The sequence below is a fragment of the Phyllopteryx taeniolatus genome, chromosome 13 (assembly GCF_024500385.1).
Source record: "Phyllopteryx taeniolatus isolate TA_2022b chromosome 13, UOR_Ptae_1.2, whole genome shotgun sequence".
NCBI classification, from domain to species: Eukaryota; Metazoa; Chordata; class Actinopteri; order Syngnathiformes; family Syngnathidae; genus Phyllopteryx; species Phyllopteryx taeniolatus.
The window spans coordinates 17,378,963-17,402,027 of NC_084514.1; the positions used below are offsets into that span (position 1 = coordinate 17,378,963).

A 23,065-nucleotide genomic window follows, 5' to 3' on the forward strand; every position below is an offset into this window, starting at 1 on the left:
TATCTTCCGGTTCTCAACAGTGGAACCATACACGGTTCCAAACATAAATGTTTTATTGTGTTTACGATAAAAACATTTTCAATATTTTCTCTAGGCACTCGGCGTTTATTTCGATATTTGGACTTCACAATTATATCGTAATTGTTTGTGATTTTGCGATTAATCTCAGGTCACCGATGTTAATCAGAGTGAGACATCGTTGTGGTTGTCGGTGAAGCAAGATCTCTGGACCCAGGAGCGGAAGCCGGAAGTAAGTTTTTGTTAGCCGCAACAATCCACTTGTGCACTTTTGATGCTTTCGCACGTTTTCTTTCATTAGCTTTACCAGCCCAGGTGCATCTTTCCCCTCAAAGACACACTTTCAAAACTTGGAATCGATGCCATTTTGCGGAGGTAAATGTGTTTTTGAGAGGTTTTCGTCGTGCGGCAGGCGCGCTGTTGTACACTTTGAGCGGGAACTTTGGAGTGGGGCTCGCGGAAGGTTGGCCGCGTCGTAACTCGAGTGAGCGATGAGCGTGTTGTCGTCCCGCCTGGACGTATCGCGGACTCGACTCTCGGCCAGGACCGGTCCCGACGCCGAACCCGCTAACGGACCGCTCCATTTGACGATTCAAAAGGTGAGCGGCGAGCACCGGCGCAGCTCAAGGCACCCGAAGCCGCACGGAGGAGCTCCTCGTCGGACGCCCGCCGGCTCTCAACCCGGTGAGCGAGTGACGTCATCGGCACACTATGACCGTTGCCATGACTCTGCTGCGTCGTTGCCATAGCAACACGTCGAAAAACTGCATTGAGTTCAATTACTGTGGTTTACAGTAGGGCTGGGGGAAACAAACAAATAACTGCTAAGTCTTCTTTTCCTTTCGGGTCGCCACAGCGCGCCATCCTTCTTTTCCATGCCTGCCCATCTCCTGCATCCTCCTCTCGAACACCAGCTGCCTTCACAACATCTGTCAACCTTCTCTTCGGTCTCAATTCGTCTCTGTCTCTTGCCTGGCAGCGCCGTCGTCACCGTCCTTCTACCGACATACTCTCCCTCTCGTCTGGACGCGTCCAAAACATCTCCCCTTGGCTGTACCTTTGCTGAGCTTTCCGAAACTCCTCGGGAGAAGCTCAACATCTTCATTTGCTCTTCGGTGCCGCCGTCTCTAATCCGCACTTCGTGGCACACAACACAACACACCTGCCACCTTCCTCCACCCGTTCCAACCTGCTTGGACTCGTTTCTTCACTTCCTGACCACACTCTCCATTGCTCTGGACTGTTGACCAAGTATCTCAAGTCCTCCACCCTCGTCATCTCGTCTCCCTGTAGCCTCACTCTTCCCCCACCGCCCCCCTCATTCATGCACACACAGTCCCCTCCGAAATTATTGGAACGGCAAGCTCCACTCCTTTGTTTTTGTTGTATACTGAAGACATTTGAGCGGCACGGTGAACGACTGGTTAGAGCGTCAGCCTCACAGTTCTGAGGTCCGGGGTTCAATCCCCGGCCCCGCCTGTGGACTTTGCATGTTCTCCCCGTGCCTGCGTGGGTTTTCTCCGGGCACTCCGATTTCCTCCCACATCCCAAAAACTTGCATGAATTGGAGACTCTAAATTGCCCGTAGGCATGACTGTCAGTGCGAATGGTTGTTTCTTTCTGTGTGCCCTGCGATTGGCTGGCAACCAGTTCAGGGTGTACCCCGCCTCCTGCCCGATGACAGCTGGGATAGGCTCCAGCACGCCCGCGACCCTCGTGAGGAGAAGCGGCTCAGAAAACGGATGGATGGATACTGAAGACATTTGAGTTTCAGATCAACAGATGAATATGAGACAAAAGTTCAGAATTCCAGCTTTTATTTCATGGTATTTACATCTAAATGTGTTAAACATCTCGGGACAGGGCACTTTTTGTTTGAAGCCACCCACTTTTCAAGTATTGGAACAGACATTATTGAATTAACTTAAGGTGAATAACATTCAATATTTGTGGCATAACCCTTACTTGCAATAACTGCATCAAGCCTGCGACCCACTGACTTCACCAGACTGTTGCGTTCTTCATTTGAAATGCTTCACCAGGCCTTTACTGCGGCCTCTTTCAGTTCTTGTTTGTTTCTGGGGGTTTCTCTCTTCAGTCTCCTCTTTAGGACGTAAAATGCATGCTCTATTGGGTTAAGGTCCAGTGATTGACAAGCCCAAGCCATGACATGACCTCCACCATGCTTCACAGATGAGCTTGTGTTTTTGGGCCTTTCCATCACTTTGCTAGAGGTTAATCTTGGTCTCATCAGTCCAGAAAACTTTGTTCCAAAACCTTTGCGGCTCATCTCTGTACTTCTTTGCAAAATCCAATCTGGCCTTCCGATTCTTTTTGCTGATGAGTGGTTTGCATCTTGTGGTATGGCCTTTATATTTCGTCTCTCAAAGTCTTCTTCGAACAGTGGATTGTGATGCCTTCACCCCTGCTGCCCTGTGGAGGTTGGCAGTGATGTCACTGACTGTTGTCTTTGGGTGTTTCTTCACAGCTCTCAATGTTTCCGCCATCAACTGCTGTTGATACCCTTGGCCGACCTGATTGATGTCTGTTGCTCAGTACACCAGTAGTTTATCTCTTTTTCAGGACATTCCAAATTGTTGTGTTGCTCCTCCCAATATTTGTGCAATAGCTCTGATCGATTTTCCCTCTTCCCTCTGCTTCAAAAGGGTTTGCTTTTCTCCCATAGACAGCTCTCTGGTCTCACGTTTGCGTAACAGCAAATGCAGTTTCCACAGGTGAAACCCAAAGCCAAAAACAAGCACTTTCTAATGTTTACGCAATCAATGTAAAAGGCAACACCTGAGCAACTAGAAACACCCATCAGTCGCGTTCCAATACTTTTGCTCACTTGAAAAGTGGGTGGCTTCAAACAAAAGGTGTTCTGTCCTGAGTTGTTGAACACATATCTGGATGTCAATCCCATGAAATAACAGCTGGAATTCAGAACTTTTGTCTCATATTCATCTTTTGAGCTGCAACCCAAATGTCTTCAGTATACAACAAAAACAAAGGATTGGACCTTGCCGTTCCAATACTTTTGGAGGGGGCAGTATTGTATGCTACATTTGTCCTTCCTTCCTTCAACATTTCTTGACTGATTCAAACCATTCCCAGTAAAAGACATTTTCAACATGTACTTTTACCAAAATGCTCACATTTCCCAATTCCACCTTTTTCCGCATCGACATTCCCACATTTAGGCTACGTTCGCACTGCAGGGCATGATGCCCAATTAGATTTGTTTTATGTACTGTAGTTGTTCACATTACAGAAACAAATGCCACCTCTATGAGGACGGAACGAGTCCACGAAGTCACACGCAAAACAGGACGTCTCATTGCGCGGAAACACGAGACGCCGTGTTGATGCAACAAGTCATTCCGACCCCGCCTTCGCGTAGGTCTCGTCGTGACGCATTTGTGGCAATTGGATTTTGGGCGAGCGCGGCCAACATTTGCTTCTATTTATCGGCTGTAAAGCGTCTCCTTTGCCCACTGACTATTTTCTGCCGTTTCGTGGCGAGTCTTTTTGGTTGAACAATTGTGACGTGTGATGACATTCGGGTCGGATGCGCTCCCCGTGAGCGTACGTATTATCCGATTTATAGCCACATATCAAAGAGTCCTAGGTCGGGTTTGAAAAATCCGAATTGTACTGTTCACATTGACATGAAGAAATCAGATGCATGTCACATTGGGCACACACATCGGAATTGACCCGCAGTGTGAGCGTTCTACGTTATTCTGTCCTCCGCCGACATTTCTCCACTGATTCGTTCTCGACGATTCCCCATCGATCGCTATCATTCCGCATGGTTCCATATCGTTTTATTCAGCATTTACACACGAACTTGCATCATCTGGCCATTCGATACGATGCTAATGTTTTAACTTCCAGGTCACGACCTCCTGACCTCCCATTTTGAGGTGGGGTCTCGAGGGGCTGTGCTGGCGGCCCTCAAGCAACGGTGAGCCCCGCCATTCTCGACACAGCCTTCGGTTTTTATTGTTTTTCTGGTGTTGTTTCTCTGATGTGTGCCGCTCAGCTCTCTCAGCGCCCCCCAGAGGCGGGAGGTGAAAGTTCAGCTCCTCGAGCCTCACCGAAGCAGCAACTGCAGTGCGGACAGTGGACACAAGGGGGCGCGAGCGCTGTCCTGTAAGCTAGGAGGCGCCTTCAGTATGAGCAACGGTGGCACTGCGGCAGCTGCAATTGGCGAGGTAGAGATCATGTGACACATACGATATTGCCAAAAGTATTGGCTCACCTGCCTTGACTCACATCTGATTTGAAGCAACATCCCATTCTAAATCCGTACGGTTTCATATGATGCTGGTCTACCCTCTGCAGCTGGAACAGCTTCAACTCTTGTGGGAAGGCTTTCCACAAGGTTTAGGAGGGAGTTGATGGGAATTGTTGCCCATTCTTCTGGGTGTCACTTTGGGGTTGAGGTCAGGACTTTGTGCAGGCCAGTGAAGTTCATCAACATCAAACTTTCTCATCGTGTCTTTATGAACCTTGATTTGTGCACTGACGTACCACCGTGTTGAAACAGGAAGGAGCCATCTCCAAATTGTTCCCACAAAGTTGTAAATATCCGAAATATTCGCCCCTGAGGAGCTCTGAATGCTTCAGCGTACCAAGAGATTTTGGACAGGCAAACAGTTTGGGGATTTCCCCATCCTGTTCCAACATGTCTGTGCACCAGTGCACAAAGCAAGGTCCATAAAGAATTTGGTGCGGATGAACTCGAGTCCTGATCGCAACCCCATAGAACACATTTGGGTTGATTTGGAGCAGACGGTGAGCAAGGCCTTGTGGTCCAACATCAGTGTGTGACCTCACAAATATGCTCCTGCAAGAAAGGGCAAAAATTCACATAAAGTCACTCTTAAACCTTGTGGAAAACCTTTTCAGAAGGTATAACTGCAGTGGGTGGAGCGACGTTATATTCGATTAAGAATGGGATGCCACTTAAATTCATATGTGAGTCAAGGCAGGTGAGCAATTACCTTTGGACTGCCAAATGAAATGAACGTGTGTGTGTGTGTGTTTGTGTGTGTCTAGGATCGCAGGGGGGTGAGGAGGGGTCAGCAGCTGGATGCCATTGACAGGTATACTACACAACGTCATTGTGTGACTCGACTGCGACTTCACTTCTGTCGTCTCTCGCAGGGAGAACTGGGCCAGTGGGCGGGGTCTGAGCAAGATGGAGGCGCTGCACAATCGCCGGCTGGAGCTTCAGGTGAGTGAGCTGCTCAGTGGCGACCATCTTGTTTTCCCCGCCGGTGCACATTGTCTCCGTCGTTGGCCTGTGCGTCACAGAATCGACCGCTGCAGTCGGCCCCCGGCATCGTCGCGCGCCGCACGCCGGACGACCCGGCCCGGCGCGGCGCTCAGCAGGTGGACGTTGCAGGTACGCACGCACCCACGCACACGTTGTCATGCCTATGCTGACCAGCAGGTAGCAGCGTTGCCTATGAGATGGTTTGGGTTACCATGGAAACGGGACAGTAGCCACTCCGTTCAGCTTGGTGGGCTGAATACTGGTTGTTGTGGCAACAAGGCTGTGGCTATTTTTAGTCTCTCAGCTCAATGTTGGGGGGTTGTGTGATGCTCTTGCAGCCCCCCATGCGACCCCCACCCTTCCCCCTCTGGATTCAATTCGTTTTGTTGTATTAATGAAAGGGGTGGAGCCAAAAGACGGTCATGGTAATGTCTGTTTATGTTGTATTTTGAATTAGCAACTGTCATCAACCCGTCAGCGAGGACCAGCATGGAGACTGACCCGGTTACCACGGCAACATGCACCGACCACACCAGGTGTGTGTGTGCGTGCGTGTGTGTGTGTGTGTCCACGTGTGTTGTCCTCAGAAGAACATCCGCACCTGATTATAAATTCATCTTCCTACCATTTCCATACGTCTCCATGGCAACACCCACGTTTCCATTGTGTCTGTGTGAGAATTAGGTTTACAGGTTTGATGTATCCCATAATGCATCAGTGTTTTGGTGGTGTTAACACCCTCCTGTCTCTCACTCACACGCACACACACGCACGCACGTGTTGAAGATGTTAAGTCGACAAAATGCTTTGTCTGCAAGTGTGTGTGGGCGGCGATGTCGCTCACTGCCAGGTGCTGCGGTGTGGCGCTCTTAACGTGTGTCGGATTTCTCAGGGCGACACAGTGAAGCCCCGCCCCCTCCTGCTCTGCAGCAGCCTCGTGAAAGGGGGGAAATCTCTCCCTCCCCGCACTCTGTTGTCTGATCCCGCATTTTTCGGCGTGCGCTCGGCAGAGGCGGCAGGCAGGCAGGCGGCCCAGGGACTGGTCATGTCCTCCCCGCCGCAGCCGGCGGCGTTGGCGCGCAGACAATCCTGTTACCTCTGCGACCTGCCCCGCATGTCCTGGGCCATGATCTGGGACTTCAGCGAGCCCGTGTGCCGCGGCTGCGTCAATTACGAGGGCGCGGACCGGATCGAGTTCGCCGTCGAAACCGCCCGCCGCCTGAGGCGGACTCACGGTATTCGTGAGTCCAAAAGCGGGAAGGAGATCCTCAGCCAGCATTTGGCGGAGGACGGACCCGGAAAGTCCCAGCGGCCCTCTTCGGATCGGTACTCCCTGCTCGGCGCGGACACCCGGGTCAGGTCGGACCAAGGTAGGCTTCCTAACGGGCTCGGGTCGCCAAATGGGTTCAAACCGGACGACGGACCGCCCGAGCTGAACCGTCAAAGCCCGAACTCCAGGAGCAGGATTCACGGGGGTCCGGCGTCGGCACCGGGACTCGTTAACGTGCCGCCCGACCTGCTGCCCCAGATGCCGGCAAATGGACAGAGCGCACAGGACGCGGCCGGCAGAAGCGCGCCGCAGGGCTCCACGCTCGGCCCGGTGTGTCCGAATGAGCCGTCCGGGAAACGGGAGCAGGACAGGGAGATGAAAGACAAGCAGAGGAACGCAGAGACACTGAGCGAGCTGAGCGAAAGCCTTCGGAACCGTCAGGAGGACTGGGCCGGCAAGCCTAAGATGGTTCGCAACACCCTGGTCACTCTGTCAGGGTGTACACCCTTCGAGGTCCGCTTCAAGAAGGACCACGGCCTGGTGGGCCGCGTATTCGCCTTCGACGGCGTGTCCAAATCCGGTGTGGACTACGAGCTGAAGATCTTCATCGAGTACCCGAGCGGGTCTGGCAACGTGTTCTCCAGCGCCTCAGGGGTGGCCAAGCAGATGTACCACGACTGCATGAAGGACCTGGGCCGAGGTCTTTCCTCCGGGTTCAAGTATCTGGAGTACGAGAAGAAGCACGGTTCGGGTGACTGGCGGCTGCTCGGTGATTTGTTACCAGAACCTCTGCGGGTCTTCAAGGACTGCGTGGGGGGGGATATGCTGCCGCAGCCACACGTCGACGGCACCCAATCGCTGTCGCCCGCCTCCCTGCTGCCCTCTGCCCGGGCCCAGGCCCCGTGCGGGTCCCGGGGCGGTTCCAGGAAGAGGAAGTCCTCCCCGGAACCGGATTTGCGCGAGAGCGGCCCGAAGCTGACGGAGGAGCGGCACCGGCAGTGGCTCGCCAACCAGGCCGGAGCGCTCAAATTGTCCACGCCGCCCGAGTCAGTCGAGTCCCCCGCGGTCGCCCTCGTGTCGGCGGCGGACGCTCTCGGGCGTGTGCCGTTCCCGGACAAGGACCGAGAGACTGTCCGCTGCGGCGGCGGGCCCGCGTCCCCCGCGGGTGGTCAGAGGGGCCTCCCGTCCCGCAACGGAGACCCCGCGGGTGACGGCGCGGAGCCGGCAACCGCGGCCTCCGGCGGACCTCTGTGCTGCACGTTGTGTCACGAGCGCCTGGAGGACACTCACTTCGTCCAGTGTCCGTCCGCCGCCCACCACAAGTTCTGCTTCCCGTGCTCCCGGGACAGCATCAAGGCCCAGGGCGCCGCCGCAGAGGTGTACTGCCCCAGCGGGGACAAGTGCCCGCTGGTGGGCTCCAACGTGCCGTGGGCCTTCATGCAGGGCGAGATCGCCACCATCCTGGCGAGCGACGTGAAAGTCAAGAAGGAGAGGGACCCTTGAGGAAGCAACCACAAATTGAACACAACGAAACACCGAGCCCTGCCGCCGATAGCGAAAACGCCGTCTTTGATTTGCCCCCCCCCCCACCCAAAAAAACGGGCTGTAATTGCCTACAGATGCCCCGAGATGGCGTTAAAGCAGTCCTTTTTAATCAGGCGAGGATTTGACCTAAGCACAAAAATGGTGAATAACGGAGGATAGTTTCATCCGCAAATAAGAAAATTTTATATATATATATATATATATATATATAGGGTGAATGAAAAGTAATTCCCTATTTGAAAATCCTTATTATTTATTCATATGTTGTAATATTTTCCTCAATTTCTTTTGTGTACGAGTGGCCAGCCAGAAGTCTGCGCCTTTTTTCTGATGAAGGGAGCAAGTCTGTTCTACCGAACGGACGACGAATACGAGAAGCGTTCCTTGTGAAATCAGTTGAGTTGAGGAAGTGCCGGCGCCCGTCTCCGATTTGAAATCAAACGCCGTGCAACACACTTTCTTCTCGTGTTCATTTCTTGGAAGAATTAGAGTTCGGTATTTAAAAATAGGCCGTTAATTTTCCATCACCCTGTGTATATAAAATTAGAAAATCAAAAAATATTGAAAATATGCTATCGGCGGGGGATAGGGAACGAGAACTGCCCCCAATAGTCCCTAAAAAAACCGACAACGGGAGGAATTGACGCGCCCACCAAAATGTTCCTAATTTTCTACATTAACATTCCACACCAGATTTTTCCACAAACTATGATCTCAAAACGCTCCAATATCATTACAAACTCAACCTAAAACATTAGTCCTAAAACTAATTTCACCTTCGCAACCCACCGAACTACCAAAACCCGTTGTTCGCTTTTGAACTCGATTGTCGGGCGTTTTCTGTCGAGCGTCGCAGAATCTTGTGTTCGGCGACAACATCGGCAACAAACCTGCTGAAAGAATAGTAGAGTCGCTTCTTTCCCCAGAAAGAAAAGTTTGTTTCCAGCTTTTTGCTTGCGTTCTTTCCAAATCGGCAGCAGAGCATGGGTCGGTTTCGCCAAAAACATCAGGAGGCGACAAAAAAGCGGCGAAAACGAAACTTTGCCGCTGATATTCTTGGCTTTTATGACCCCTCGAACTATACAACAACAAAAACAAGAATGGGAAAGGGCTTTTGATGACAAAAGCATCCTTAATTTACGGATGAAACTAAGAAACGCGCCGTGAGCGAAGCTGACTCACCGCGTGGTTTTTGTACGTGGCGTTCGCCATTCACTCCGTGAACTGCGTCATCTTTTCTCTCCATCGTGACACATGCTCTGCGTCTATGTAGCAGCGTATCCATTCTCTGGGGGACTGTTAGGCGCCTAAACTAGTCCGGCCCCCGACGTGTTGGCATTTCTCGCCGAGCCCAAACTCCCCGCCTAATCTTCATGTTCCGCCGCAAAGCCGCGCTGACCTTCAATTCAAAGCGATGCAACGCCGCCGTCTACAGGCTCCTGTTGATCATTACAGTGGTTGACAAACCTGAATTTCAGAGAAAAGCTGGGCGAGACCCTCTTCCGCGCATACCTGTCTGTCTGGATACATTACTTTCACATACCTCCTTGACACCAATTACTACTTTCGTATTGGCCAGGGCTCGGGCGGCATCTTGTGGCATTCTAGGGCATTACAAAAAGACCAGGAAACACATTTGTTCACCGTAGGGCCCGACCGATTCATCGGCTGGCTGAGTTAATCGGACCTCTTTTCAAATCGAAACTCATTACAACATAATACATAGATTTATGCAAATCAACATTTTAAAATATCGGCCTCAAAAATCAACCAATTTATGCCGAATTGTTTTCTTTTTAACACAAACGCATTACAATATAAGACAAAAATAATGACATTCAAACAAACAATAATACCCAGTTTACGGCAAGTTTCAGCTTTCTTTTTTTGATATATACATATATAAAATACACAATACGCACATACATAGGACTGGGGTTCAAATCCGGCCCCGCCCGTGTGGAGTTTGCATGTTTTCCCCGCGCCTGCGTGGCTTTTCTCCAGGCGCTCCGCTTTCCTCCCACATCCCAAAAACAGGCGTGCAAGGTTGACTCTAAATTGTGAATGCGAGTGCGGACGGTTGTTTGTTTCTATGTGCCCGGCGATTGGCTGGCGACCAGTTCAGGGTTCGGGGTCTACCCCGCCTCTCGCCCGAAGATAGCTGGGTTAGGCGCCAGCACGTCCGCGACCAGCGTGAGGAGAAGCGCTACAGAAAATGGATGCAGATTAATTATCGGTTTATCGGCATTTTATTCTGCCAAAAGTCGGAATCGGCCCGAAAATATCCATATCGGTCAGGTCCGAGTTGACTGCTCATGATGGGGAAGAAAACAGAAGAAGACGACTTCATCTCTTCTGGAACAGAATGTCTTCACACGTGCACGTGCGTGGGAGACATTTTGTTGTTTTGCTCCCAGCATCACACAAACGTCCCAGAAAAACAACAACAACTAGTCTCCTTCCATGGATTGGACTTTTTGGTTGAGGTCTTTAGAACCTTTTTACGTCTTTTCTACGTGTTGATGTCTGATTGTGTTGTCGTGGTGACATGTATACGTGCCTTGCAGCAAACGTGTCAATAAAGTCCACCCCCGCCAATCGTGTCACTTTTCCATGCTTTGATTGACGTTCGAGCGGGATTTCTCGGGGAGCTTTTCTCTCGTCTGCGCCGCTTTTCTCCTCTGTCAGCATCCCCTGCTGTTGTTGCCGTGAGAGACCGCAGCAGATGTGTCGCCTAGCAACAGAGCCCTTCAGCAGCCGGTGGGCCATTTTATCCGTACCCTCGCCCCCGACACGCACGTCCTCCGACGGCCCCTGCAGTAAACACCGACACGCTATGGCAACACTGCCTGCATCCCATAATGTTCCACTCCCAGTTGTAAATGTGAAAGATTTTAGTTTTCAAGGTGTAATTGTTCAATTTTGGGTGCGTGTTAATTGTTGTTTATCGGCACCCTCGTCCTATTCCGCAGGGAGGAGCGCCGTCCTACAGTTGTTTCCGTGGCAACCCAAGCCAACGACAGTCTGGCAGCGCCGGCCAATGAGGCGGCGACGGAGGCGGGGCCGGCTCAGACGGAGGTGAGGATGCTGCTGGAGACGTGATGTCATTTCACATTTCAACATGTCTTCATAAACGCTCTCTGAGTTGAGGGGTCACATGCACCCCAATTTGATCTCAAGTGGGCCGGGCCTGTGCATGCATGGCTTCATAAGCTGTAAATGGTAAGTGGACTGCACTTATGGTATGTAGTGCTTTAACCACGCCATCGCGGTGCCCAAAGCGCTTTACGGATGTCACACACTCACCCATTTATTCACACACACACCAACGGGCAGGCGCTGCCATCCAAGCAAGGGCGCCCCACTCGGAGCAAGTTGCGGTTGAGTGTCTTGCCTGAGGACAATATACTCTTTGCCGTTTGGGGAATCGAGTATGACGTGTTTGTTTTAATTGACCGTCGTTACCTCGCTCCTGAGTCAGGACGCTTCTTGATTGGCTACGTTCTGCTCCACGCCCGTTCAATATTGACGATTCTTGGCCCCGCCCGACCCGTTTCGGACCCTGTAATCGGGACAAATCCACTCTCGGCACACGTCACACCGAAGACGAATCTCGTCTTCATGTGCGTACGGGGCCCAAGCGGTGGTCGGTACGACCTCCGGTGGAATAAAAGTAGCAACAACACTTCCTTTTATTGAAAAATAGCCGTCAATGTGGTCTCTCTCCACACAAGCAGGATTGGATGGTTCTGGCCCGCAGGCCGTACGTTGGGCACCCCTGCACTCTGTCACATGTTGTTGTTGTTGGTGTTCTTGTTGTTATAGGAGTCGGGTGAGGGGCGGAGCTAGGGCGTTGCGACCAAGTGAGGACGACTCACTGTTACTAGTGTAGTGTCATTTTCGCTAGACACCGAGACTCCCTCCAGAGGAGGAGACGTTCACCACGGGCCAATTTCCTCATAAAAATTGGATTATCACAAAGCTGTCCAATTACCTTTTGACAATTAGCGCAGCTGATCTGTGCACGTGGCTCATGCAGTGGACCCACTGCCAAACCTCCACCTCGGTGTGTTAGTGGAACATCAGCGTATGCGCCGCTTATCAGAAGCTAAGACGTGAAAATGTTTTAGTTTTACGCCGCGACCCGGTTGCTAATGTTTGTCACGTTTTGCCGCAGAGTGGGCCCGTGCCGCCGTCCGCGTTGGAGGAGGCACGGCAGCTCCTACGCCGGCTTCAACGGCAGAAGAAAGTTCTGGACGAGAACCTGGAGACCGTGGAGAGGGTCCGGACCGGGGAGGTCCTGCACTGCCAGCTGGAGGCACTGGCGGCAAACAGGTAGCCGGAAAAGAAATTTCACCGATCCGCGTGAAATCGGGCGCGCCAAAACCTCTCCAAGACCCATCCGTGCCAGAAAGTGAACAGGACAGTGAACATTTTGGCTTCATTCTGTCGTCGGGTTCTCAGGCGGTAGAGTGGTCGTCTCCCAACCCGAAGGTTGGGGGTTTCGGCCCTTGTCACCGTGTCGAAGTGCCCTTGAGCGAGATGGCGAACCCCAAGCAGTCCATGATGCTGCGTCCTCAGAATTTGGTGAATGAGGAGAAAGGGTTCAAGCGCTTTGAGTACCTTGACGCTAGAAAGCCCATCTACCATTTCCCCTTGGCTGCTAAGTTCGAAAAACATCCGGCCCTGACACCACTGTCACCGATCAACTGGAAATTAGTGTTCTAACGGGACACACGACGAATGGCCGAAATGAGCGTTATTTTAGAAAGGCGGCGGTATCAAACTGAGTCTTGTCACGGTGAACGCGCATGCCTCATTTGGTGTCTGTTGGACTGGTGGCGCGGCCCGATGTACTCCAACACTAGGTGGCGCTCCCGAGCGCTCAATTGATGCACCTGCGTCATGTGACTTTGCCAGCGAATCGAGCGAGCGGGCTCGCATCAAGAGGACGGTGGACGCGTGGATACACCTGATCGGCAAAGACGTGCAGGTGAGCGTCCCGCGGCCGTGTGATTTGTGCAAGCCCCTCCCGCCTCCGATCCCCTCGGAGACGGTCGGGTGAAACGAGGGCTGGCATTTTTATTCTTCTCCTTCAGCCCACTTTTTAGACGCTTAACTACTTTCCAAATCGTTCATCTATTCCGTATTCCCACCGATGCGACATTCACATGACTCCCATTCAACATGTTCAGCTCATTCAGTTCACCTCGGGAACGATTTGCAACTATCCCAAAATGTCCACATTTATCCAGACATCACCTAAAATGTATTCCAACCGATTCAAACCATTCCAACTTCAACATGTTCAGCTCATTCAAAGCATCGTGTACTTTTCCCATTGCCCATAATTTCAAAATAAAAGCCCGAAATGTTCACTATTCGCCTCCAATTTCCACATTTCTTGACTGATTCAAATCGTTCCAGCTTCAGGCTCTTGAGTCCATTTCATGTTATTCCATACCATTCAATGTTATTCAATACATTTCCACATCCCTCCATATTTTTCATTCCCAAACTTTCAAAATAAATGAGACATTTTTACATATTCGTACCCTCGTTTCCACATCTGCCGACCGATTCCAACGTCAACGTTCGGTTTACTCAAACTATGGTGTGTACTTTTCCCAATCCCCAAACTTTCAAAATAAAAGCCTGAAATGTGACATTTTTCCATATTCACCTCCAATTTCCACATTTGTTGATCAATTCAGTCCATTCCCACTTCCGACTGTTCAGCACGTTACATTATTCCATATTATTTCATAATATTCAATATCATTCCACAGGCTTCTATATTTTCTATTCGGCGTTTTATTCAGCATTCACACGCAATTTCTCCATAAATTTCAATGTCCAGGTCATCAGAATGATCTGAATAAGGTCATGGCGTTTGCTTTTTCTGTAGGGGGGGGCGGGGGAATCCATTTTAATCTAAAATTGTATTTTTGCGCAAAAACTCTCTTCTTCTTTTGCACTGCTTAGGACAGGATGGAAGCGGAGGCGGCCAATCGCAGAACCTTCCCGACCGGGGAGGCGGCCGGCAGAAGCTCCGCCCGTCTGGGCCGGCCAGCAAGTGCGCTCAAAGGAACGGGAAGCAAGAGGACGCCGGCGGGACGCGGACTCCGAAGCCAACCGGCCGCACCGATAAGGGTACCTCGTCCTGTCTGCTGATCGGTCAGACCTGGCCGCGCCCGTGTTTGACCCGCCGCTGTACCGACCGCTGCAGGCGGCGCAGCCCGGGCCCGTCTCCTTCGACGCGGTGGACGACGAGTCTTACCTGACGCGTCTGTACGGGAGACCTCCCCACGGAGTCCCGACCCCAGGCCTCAAGAGGAGCCCGCCGCTTCGCTTGAGTTCCGTGACGGCGCCCGTCAACAGGAAGCCGCGCCCCCCTGTGGTGGACGCCATGAAAGGTCAGACATATTTCCAAGTATGTCAAAAACACACGAGGAATTTGTCTCCCGCAGTCGGAGCCGCTCTAGTACGACGACAGAGAACACTTTGGACACATAAAAACATAAAAACACAGTCACTGAGCAATAAAAGGTTACCAGTAATGTGGTAATGCCGGTACCATTTTTAAAAATGTTTATTTTTGGGACAATTGTGATGCAGAATGCAAAATGATGCACAGTCCTCGAGCAATTAGAGCAGTTTGAAATGACTAAAAGAACAATAGTATTGTGCAAATGGCGTGTGTGTATATATATATATATATATTCTTCTTCTTGGGGAGTTACAGTAAGTAAGCAAATGGTGCAAGCATGCTTTCTGTAGAAATGAAAAAGTGGAGGACATTGCTGCTTGCAGTTTGCAGCGAAGGTGTGTGTTTGCCCAGACATCCAAGGAATGAGAGTAAACGTACAAATGAGTATTTTGTGCATAAATTACACTGACAGTGAACCAGAGATTTTTGGGGTAGGAACCTTCCTCAATAAAAGTATTGCTTTGGCATCTTGGTTTCAAAGAACTATGTTGAAATGAGTTGAGGAGCTTCATTTAGACAAAAGTAGCGCTCTGCTGCCATCTTGTGGCATCTACAGGTTTTGACAAACCGTTTTTGGGGGGTGGTATTCTTTACCCGCTGATTTTCACCATTGGCAGCATTACCCCCAGCTGGCAAACAAACATTCTTTTGTGACCACAAATTAGTTTAATGAATTTCGTGTGCACGTTATGCCAATTTTGTGCCGGCGTGCTCGGTCATGGTGACATTAATGTACAATACTCATCGTAGGGAAGTCGCTTTCATGAGCAACGAGGAATTTGTGTGCTTCCTAGTTCCAACTCCGTTGCCAAAGGTGAATGGCTTGACTAAAAAAAAAAAAAAAAAAAAAAAAAAAAAATGTTACTGTACCAGAAATAGCATGATCCAGACTCCGAAGACTCCTCAGAGTTAACGCTGCAGCCATGACGCGCTCTCTCTGCTCTATGTACAACAGACAAGAGATAGAACCATCGTCACATGGCAGCCACGTCAATGCCCCACATTCAACATGGCCGCCACGTAAGCACGGGAGGATCTAGTATTCTTGTATATCTGTGACCCGTAAATACATCAGTCCCATTGTCTGCCTGCATTGGGCCATAGCGCCAGTAAACAACAGTGGCCAATTCTGGAGGTAACGGACTTTGTCAACGGCAGTGTCCTAAAACAGAAACTGTTTTAGGACACATTGTTCAGTCCCGATGGTCCGTTTTATCCATTAGCCATTATATCGGGGTCTGTTTTATCGGGGTTCCACTGTAGTTACACGTTTCTGTAATACATTACATAGAATGCATATCGTGAATAAAAGGTTCATAATAGGCTACAGAAGTGGAACTTGTTGCTTCTTCTCAGGCGCGAAGGTGAAACCCTCCCTGCCGCCGGCCCTCCGCCCAGCACCGGCACAACCCCAGCCCCCCCGCCTGACCTCTACCCCCATGGCCATCCCATTAGGTGAGTAACACATTTTACTATACCACATTCCACCCAAAGTTTTCTTATTTTAACATTATCCCATCCTATCCAAAGCGCGTCCACGTATAGGCCCCTCCCCCAGGTGTCCGCAGACGGTGACCTCGTGTCCTGTTGCATTGCCCCTTGTGGAGCATGCTGCACCGGACCCTCCCGCAGCGGACTCTCCTGCAACACACTCTCACGCCCTGGACCCTCCCGCGCCATACCCCCCCTCTCAGCTGAGTCCTGTACCCATGGAGGAGCACGAAGAGCTTGTCATGGAGTTGGGAGGAGTGCCAGATGAAGGACGTGAGGTGAGTATGCAGTGTGAAGGAGATCTGAGCTTCAGGAACTTTAAATTTGGTAGTTATGGCCAAAAACTCTGGAAGTAGTCTGTCATTGAAGGATCCCTGGAAATGGCCATTTAGAATCAAAATGGCTGACTTCCTGTGTGTCTTGTTGCTAGGTGAAACTGGACTCGCCCGTGTCTCAAGAGCAAGCAGAGCCGGAGGATGCCGTTGAAGCGCGGCCCCCTTCGTCAATCACCGTGGCGATGGTGGGGAGGAGGAGCAAGGAAGAACAGGAGGGAGGGAGTGGGTTCCCCGGAACGGACTTCCTGTCCATTGCTGACGTGGTACGGACAACCCCTAATATCTAGCGACTAACATCTGACAATTTACATCTGACTAACACCTGACGCTTGTCATCTGACACCTGAAGTCAGACCCCTCGCTCACTGGCTCGGAGACTAGTTGGAGACCTGATGAAGACTCCTGGAGACTAGCTGGGTGGCCAGGGAGTCTCAGTGAAATGTAACCTGTTCGATTTCATTTGCGACCTTTTGGAGACTCCTTCACTCTAGGGAGAAAGCTTAACTTGGCTTAATGTCACAAAACTGCAAGCAATCCTCACCAAAATGTAGGTTGACATCGATACTTATGCCCACCTCAGTCTCTGTTCATTTGCTATTAATACAGAACATTTGAAAGAAAGAGGCTAAAAAATATTCTTACCTATGAAAGGTTATTCCAGTTCCCTTGTTGTGATTGTGAAGAACCGTATGCCGCACAATGTGCAGGCATCCTTTCTATTGTGGTTTTCGTGTTGTCCACAAACATGAAATGCGCTGACACTTTGCCCCCACTAGCTTAGCGTCGCTGTAAGGCCTCTTTATACTTTGTACGCACTCGTGCGGCCGACAACGCCCGCATTGCATCACGTGACTGACAAATTGGCCCGCGCGGCCCCTCTGCATCGCTTTACACACGCCAAAAATTGCCTCGGAGGTCATCTCTCGTGATTGGTCCGTTTTAGTTACGTGCTGTGATGTTGTACTCAGCGTGCCCATCGGTTCTACATACCAACTACGCCGCCGCCTTCTCGATCGATTTTGCAGCATAATTAAACGTATCATCTGGTTATCTCGGTCCATTTGTTCTAGCAGACACTGTTCCACGGTCGCCATTATTGTTGCTTTGTTCCTTGTTACTGAAAGGAAAGTAAAAATGGCTCCCGGACATGGCCAAAAAAAATGCAGAGGAAACTACACCCTGTGGCGTCCGAGCCAATACCAGCCGTAGCGACACCCCCGACTGACTTGGAGGTGAACTCCAGTACATTTTCAAAACTGCGCGCGTGGGTTGCGCTCGAGTATGAAGGCAAACTACCCGCGGGACAGCCGGAGTGACGTCAGCGCGGTCGCCGCCAGCGCGAGTGTAAAGAAGCCTGTAGGCACGCAGCGCAAAGGCGCAAGCAATAAGCAATAAGACCAACAAGTGGGAAAAGTATCCATACTACTTCAAACACTCTCCAATCTGGGCAAGCGGACGTATTTTAGCGAACAATCCTTTTTCGAGGATTGTAGACATACAGTGCCATCAGAAAGTATTCACACCCCTTCACGTTTTCCACAGCTTTCTATGTTCCAGACTTTATTCTAAAGCTGATTTGAGTATAGTTTTCTTAAAGGCCTTTACGGTAGAGTGGGCAGACGGAAGGCACTTCTCACTAAAAGGCACACGGCAGCCCCGCTTGGAGTTTGCCAAAAGCCACCTTGAGGAATCTCAGACGTACAGGAACAAAATTCTCTGGCCTGGTGAAACCAAAGTAGAACTTTGTGGCCTGAATTGCAAGCATCATATCTGGACAAGAGGAGGCCCTGCTCATCACCTGGCTAACACCATCCCTACTGTGAAGCATGCTGGTTGCAGCATTATGCTGTGGTTTTGTTTTGTTTTGTTTTTCCTGCTGCAGGAACGGGGCGACGAGTCCGCATAGAGGGTAAGATGACAGTTGCCAAATAGAGAGAAGTTCTTCAAGAGAACTCGCTCCAGAGTGCTGTGGAACTCAGACCAGGGCGCCGATTCACCTTCCGACACGACATTGACCCAAAGCGCGCACAAGATAACAAAGGAGTGGCTTCAGAAGCAGCCTGTGAATGTCCTCGAGTGCCCGGCCAGAGCCCAGACTCGAATCGGATTGAACATCTCTGGAAAGACCGAAAAATGGCTGTCCGGGTTTAGGATTAGTCTGTAACAGCAAAATGTGAAAAAGTGAAGGGGTGTCAATACTTTCTGGTGGCACTGTCAAAACAAAGGAACTGACTTTGTGGCATTTCCCAAGGTGAAAGGCGGCAGCAAAATTCACATACAGTGAATTTTCATTCACTTGAATTATGTTTTTTGCGTGAAATTCATTTTTGGTTGATTTTGTTCTGATTTTGTGTGCAACTGATGCATGGTTCATTTTGTGAAGAAATATATAGCTGTTTTGAATTTGTAATAAACTTTTCTTTTTTTCAATTACAAAGGTTTCCGTAAATGCGCGTATGAAACTTGCAGGGTTCAGTACCTCCAGCAAGGTTAAGAACCACTAACCTAACAGATCTGTGAGGGCATCAAACCATGACGTGATGATGTCATTCCAGGGGCAGGAGTTCGTGGCGATGGAGGAGTATGTCGTGGGCGAGGAAGCAGTCCTTTTGGATGGAGGTCCGTCTCCTTCTCCGGTCGTCTACCAGGGTCCAGTGTTCCCCCCCGAGAACCACATTGCCCTACCTGTCCCCCATCACAGTTCTGCTCCCAACCTGGATGAAAACATGCTCAACCGTATGGTGCAGTGGTGAGACTACCCAGACCTCATGCGGTCTTCAGATTCACGGTTCTCATGTGGCTTGGACTGCTCTCACGTGGTCTTGTTCTAAATGGTTGTGACTGTTGTGTTGTGCTTAGGGTGGAGCAGCAGCTGATGTCAAGATTGATCTCCAAGCAGTTCCCACCTTCTCTCCCGGTTAGTGACCAGAACGACCAATCAGATGTGGAGGAGCGGAGCCTCACCTCAGACATTGGTGAGCGGAGACCCTGACAGACATCTTAAATGTTATCTTTCCAGACCAGCTCAATGTTTGTGATCGCGCTGTGTTTGTGTGCCACAGTGGAGGCAGCAGGCGGAGGAGGTCTACAGTTCTTCATAGATGCCGGTATCTGCGTGGACTCTCCTTTAGTCAAGGAACTGGTTCACGAGGTTTTGGCTGAAATGATGGACCAGGTGCTGGTACCGAGGGAGGCTCCAGTTCCAGGACCTACACTAGGACCAAAGCCAGGATCAAATCCAGAGTCAGGGGTAGCTTCTTTCTTCCAGGAGAAAACGTTTCCTGTGGTTCCTGTGGTTGTCACACCTCTACCAACCCCTCTTCCGAGTCCTGTTCCGTCCATCAGAGACCCAATCCCGTTCTCCACGCCACCTCGATCTGAACCAACCAGCTTGCTGATTGAGGATTCCCCGTGGCCAATCATCACAGCCCCCCCAGGTTCGACAGTCTTAGCAGTAATAGCATCATTGGCGGTTGGGTCTAATCATGATTATACTGTTTGCAGAATAGGCAAAGGTGTCACGCTCTGTACTTGAGTAGAAGTACAGAGACTTGTTTAAAATCGTAAAAATGGTAAATGTACTCCCTAATCACTATCGAGATTTTGCTACAGTGGTTATTTAGTGATTTTCCAAATAAGCCAAAGTGGCGAGCCAGCCAGGAGAGGCTGAACAATTCAGAACGCAGTTCACTCATTCCCTGCTTCCTAATTGCTAATAGGGAGTAAACAATTTTACTTTTCTCATTAGAAAGGTAAATACTAAAATAAAGTACAGCTACCTGAAAAATCCAATTTGTAATTATTCCCACCACCGACTGTTGGTATGGGCCTCCAGAACCTATATCCACACCGGTTGGCAGCCCTGAGGCGGATTTGTTTGGAGAAATCCCCCCTGCCGTCCATCAAGCCCTGACCCCAGCGTCCTCAGAGAAAGCTAGCCTGTCATTGGACGAGGAGGAAGACCACCTGGATGCGCACACACAACCATTGGATGTGCAAGATGAAGAAAAACCTGTTGCCTTGCCTCCACACGCCCCCTCTCCTGTGCAGGCTGATCCAGAACCCCCCTCCAGTGCTTCTGAAGACACCACCAGCAGCACCAACAGCAGTACAGTGACAGGAAGTGATACAGGATTCAAACTGGTCTCGGAAGGAGAACTGCTGATCAGCTTCAACCACACGGATGCCATCACAGGTACTCTCCTGAACCCCCATTAACCGACCCCCTATAATTAGCTTCCGTAGTGTTTCACATTAACCAAAAGAAACCATTTCCTTGTACAGACGAGGCCACTTCCTCAAGTTCTCTTCAGGATGTGGTGAGAAACACTCAAAACATTCAAATCACCATCACTTCATGGCTGCCTCTTTGATATCTTCCTGCTTGTCTTTGAGCACTTCCCTTTTTCCTTCTTGATCACTTCCTGGCTACCTTTGTCTGTCTGTCCTTTCTGTCTTTACTCACTTCCTGTTCCTCTTCGAAATGCTTCCGGTCCTACCTGGAGGAAATTAGTTATTTTCTACCCATTGGAAGTCTTCAATCTCATCGAACGTCAATGACATATGGGGTCCCTCAAGGATCCGTTCTTTGACCCCTTCTGTTCAGTCTGTATATGCTACCCATGGGTCAAATTCTAAATATTGACTATTATAGCTATGCAGATAAAAATTATATTTAGCAGTGTTCAATTGAGGTGTTTTGTCACTGTCTAAAATGGCTAAATAACTGCATGAGCCCAAACATTCTTCAGTTAAACTACAAAAGAACTGTTAATTGTTTTTGGCAGTAAAGAATCGAGGATTCCTGGTAGTAAATACCAGGAGTCACTCTCTTTGAAAAACAAAGACGACCAAGTCTGAAACCTTGGTGCGCTGATAGATTCCTGACTTTCAAGTCATATCAAATCAATCACTATAACCTCTGAGCATAAGCTGACAAACAGATCCAGAATGAAGGCGGCTTGCCTGTTCCGAGGAGACCAGGAGACGCTCATCCATGTTTTAGCTCAAGTAGGCTTGACTATTGTGATGGTTTTCTGACTGGACTCCCCCAAAAGTGTATTAAACAGCTGCAGCTGATTCAGAATTCTGCAGCTCGGGTTCTGACTGTGCATGGGACGGCATCGGATTCTGACGGTACGATAACCGTGAACAAAAATACCGCGGTATCATGGTATTTGAATTACAGCTCTAAAAGTATTATTTTGAAAAATGTGGGTTCATAAAAAAACATTTTTCCATTGAACACACTCTATTTTTAAGCAAAACATATAATGAGTGTATTAATAAACATTTTCCATGTTGACTTTAAATAAATAACAAATGTCCCATTAGTGGTGAGCTATTTTTCGAACAGACCTGCGGACTCCTTATGTGGTGCCTTGGGGCGAGCTGGTGCTTGCGGGCACCATGTTGGTGGCGATCCCTGCTCTTACATAGTGCTACAAGAATTATATACGATACATAAACAAATGTTCAACTTTGAACTCTTTTAGTCTTTTAACGTTTTTCTGCGAAACAAATTTAAAGTAACAAAAAAACACAATCACTCCAAAATTCAATGAAATTACTGCATGTACAAACAAAAGAAAGCAAAAATAGCATCACGATAACTTCGATCCGCTTTCTTCTGCCTGTCCGAAATTATCTACCCCGTTTTGCAGAAGAGTCTCTCAGAACGGACTGAATCATGAGCAGCCTGTCGGCAACAATCCCATTGGCCGGCACCGTCGTCATTTATTTTTCATTCTAAATTTGTATCTGTCCAGATGATTCTCCTTTTCCTGTCAGTCTCTCTCGCTCTGCACTGCTGCCCCGCCCCCTTTGCTCAGCTGAGAAGGCGAAAGAAAAAGAAAAGAAGGCTGCTTGCTCTCCTTATTAACATCACACAGGCTGATATTGTGGCGCCCCCAGCAAAAAGCAAATTACCGATAATGGACAGTGAAGCGGTTATTGCAAGCTTGCCTTTTCAAAACTGTGGCATACCTTCAACACAGTAATCGGTCCATGCCTAGTTCTGACCGGGACAAAGAGGTCACAACATATTCCTCCAATTCTGAAGTGTTTACATTGGCTCCCAGTCAGCTTTACAGTACACTTGGACAATCTGCTTACTGGTCTATGAATCACTAAATGGTTTAAGTCCTAAATATCGACTTTAAACCCAGTCGGGCTCTGAGAGCTCCAGACTCGGTCAAATAGTGGAGCACAGACTCCGAAGCAAACACGGTGACGCAGCATTTAGCTGCTATGCTGCACACAAATGCAATCAATTGCCATCCCCAAGTGGGAATGCTTTCAAGTCCAGGTTAAAAAGTCCTCTCTTTTTCCACTTTCAAATGATCTCTTGGACTGTACATATTTGATTGATTTATTATTATCATCATTTCCTTTTGGTTTTTAAGGGTTAAGCTGCATTTTGTTTTATTGTTCTCTCTATATTTGAATGCTTTTAATCATGTAAAGCACAGTGAGTTACATTGTATGAAATGTGTTTTATAAATAAAGTTGCTTCGCTTTGCTTCTAGGACCTTGACCCCCCCAGCGAAGGGCAGGTCAAAGTGCACACGATCGAGGTGACGCACGCACTCCGAGGAAACAGATCACCGGGACGCACACGTACTCGTCTGGCC

At 49.6% G+C, this 23,065-nt stretch overlaps 2 protein-coding genes and 1 long non-coding RNA gene across 12 annotated transcripts in view; 2 read left to right on the top strand and 1 right to left on the bottom strand.

Moving 5' to 3' along the window:
* Positions 1-39: 39 nt before the first annotated feature.
* kiaa0586 (KIAA0586 ortholog) overlaps positions 40-23,065 on the top strand; it is a 26,358-nt gene continuing 3,332 nt past the window's right edge. For 5 of the 10 annotated variants that reach the window (XM_061794357.1, XM_061794353.1, XM_061794356.1 and 2 more), the window contains exons 1-21: positions 257-702; positions 3,916-3,985; positions 4,064-4,235; positions 5,083-5,129; positions 5,191-5,260; positions 5,341-5,431; positions 5,760-5,838; positions 11,090-11,195; positions 12,295-12,452; positions 13,038-13,110; positions 14,103-14,270; positions 14,347-14,533; positions 15,964-16,062; positions 16,138-16,376; positions 16,529-16,696; positions 18,989-19,182; positions 19,293-19,408; positions 19,496-19,870; positions 20,269-20,628; positions 20,718-20,752; positions 22,961-23,008. In XM_061794357.1, the coding sequence (XP_061650341.1) occupies positions 510-702; positions 3,916-3,985; positions 4,064-4,235; positions 5,083-5,129; positions 5,191-5,260; positions 5,341-5,431; positions 5,760-5,838; positions 11,090-11,195; positions 12,295-12,452; positions 13,038-13,110; positions 14,103-14,270; positions 14,347-14,533; positions 15,964-16,062; positions 16,138-16,376; positions 16,529-16,696; positions 18,989-19,182; positions 19,293-19,408; positions 19,496-19,870; positions 20,269-20,628; positions 20,718-20,752; positions 22,961-23,008 (3,048 nt within the window). In that variant the 5' untranslated portion in view covers positions 257-509. The other 5 variants (XM_061794361.1, XM_061794360.1, XM_061794362.1 and 2 more) reach the window with 5 other exon arrangements.
* Positions 5,877-8,159, top strand: irf2bpl (interferon regulatory factor 2 binding protein-like). Its single transcript, XM_061794382.1, has one exon. It carries the CDS (start codon positions 6,105-6,107, stop codon positions 8,073-8,075), a length of 1,971 nt encoding a protein of 656 aa, XP_061650366.1. The 5' UTR covers positions 5,877-6,104; the 3' UTR covers positions 8,076-8,159.
* The window catches only part of LOC133487594 (uncharacterized), a 20,240-nt gene continuing 11,552 nt past the window's right edge, over positions 14,378-23,065 (bottom strand). Inside the window, exons 2-3 of the long non-coding RNA XR_009791387.1 lie at positions 15,478-15,549; positions 14,378-14,512 (exon numbers count right to left, since the gene is read on the bottom strand). This is a non-coding gene — a long non-coding RNA (uncharacterized LOC133487594). The remainder of the gene's footprint in view (positions 14,513-15,477; positions 15,550-23,065) is intronic.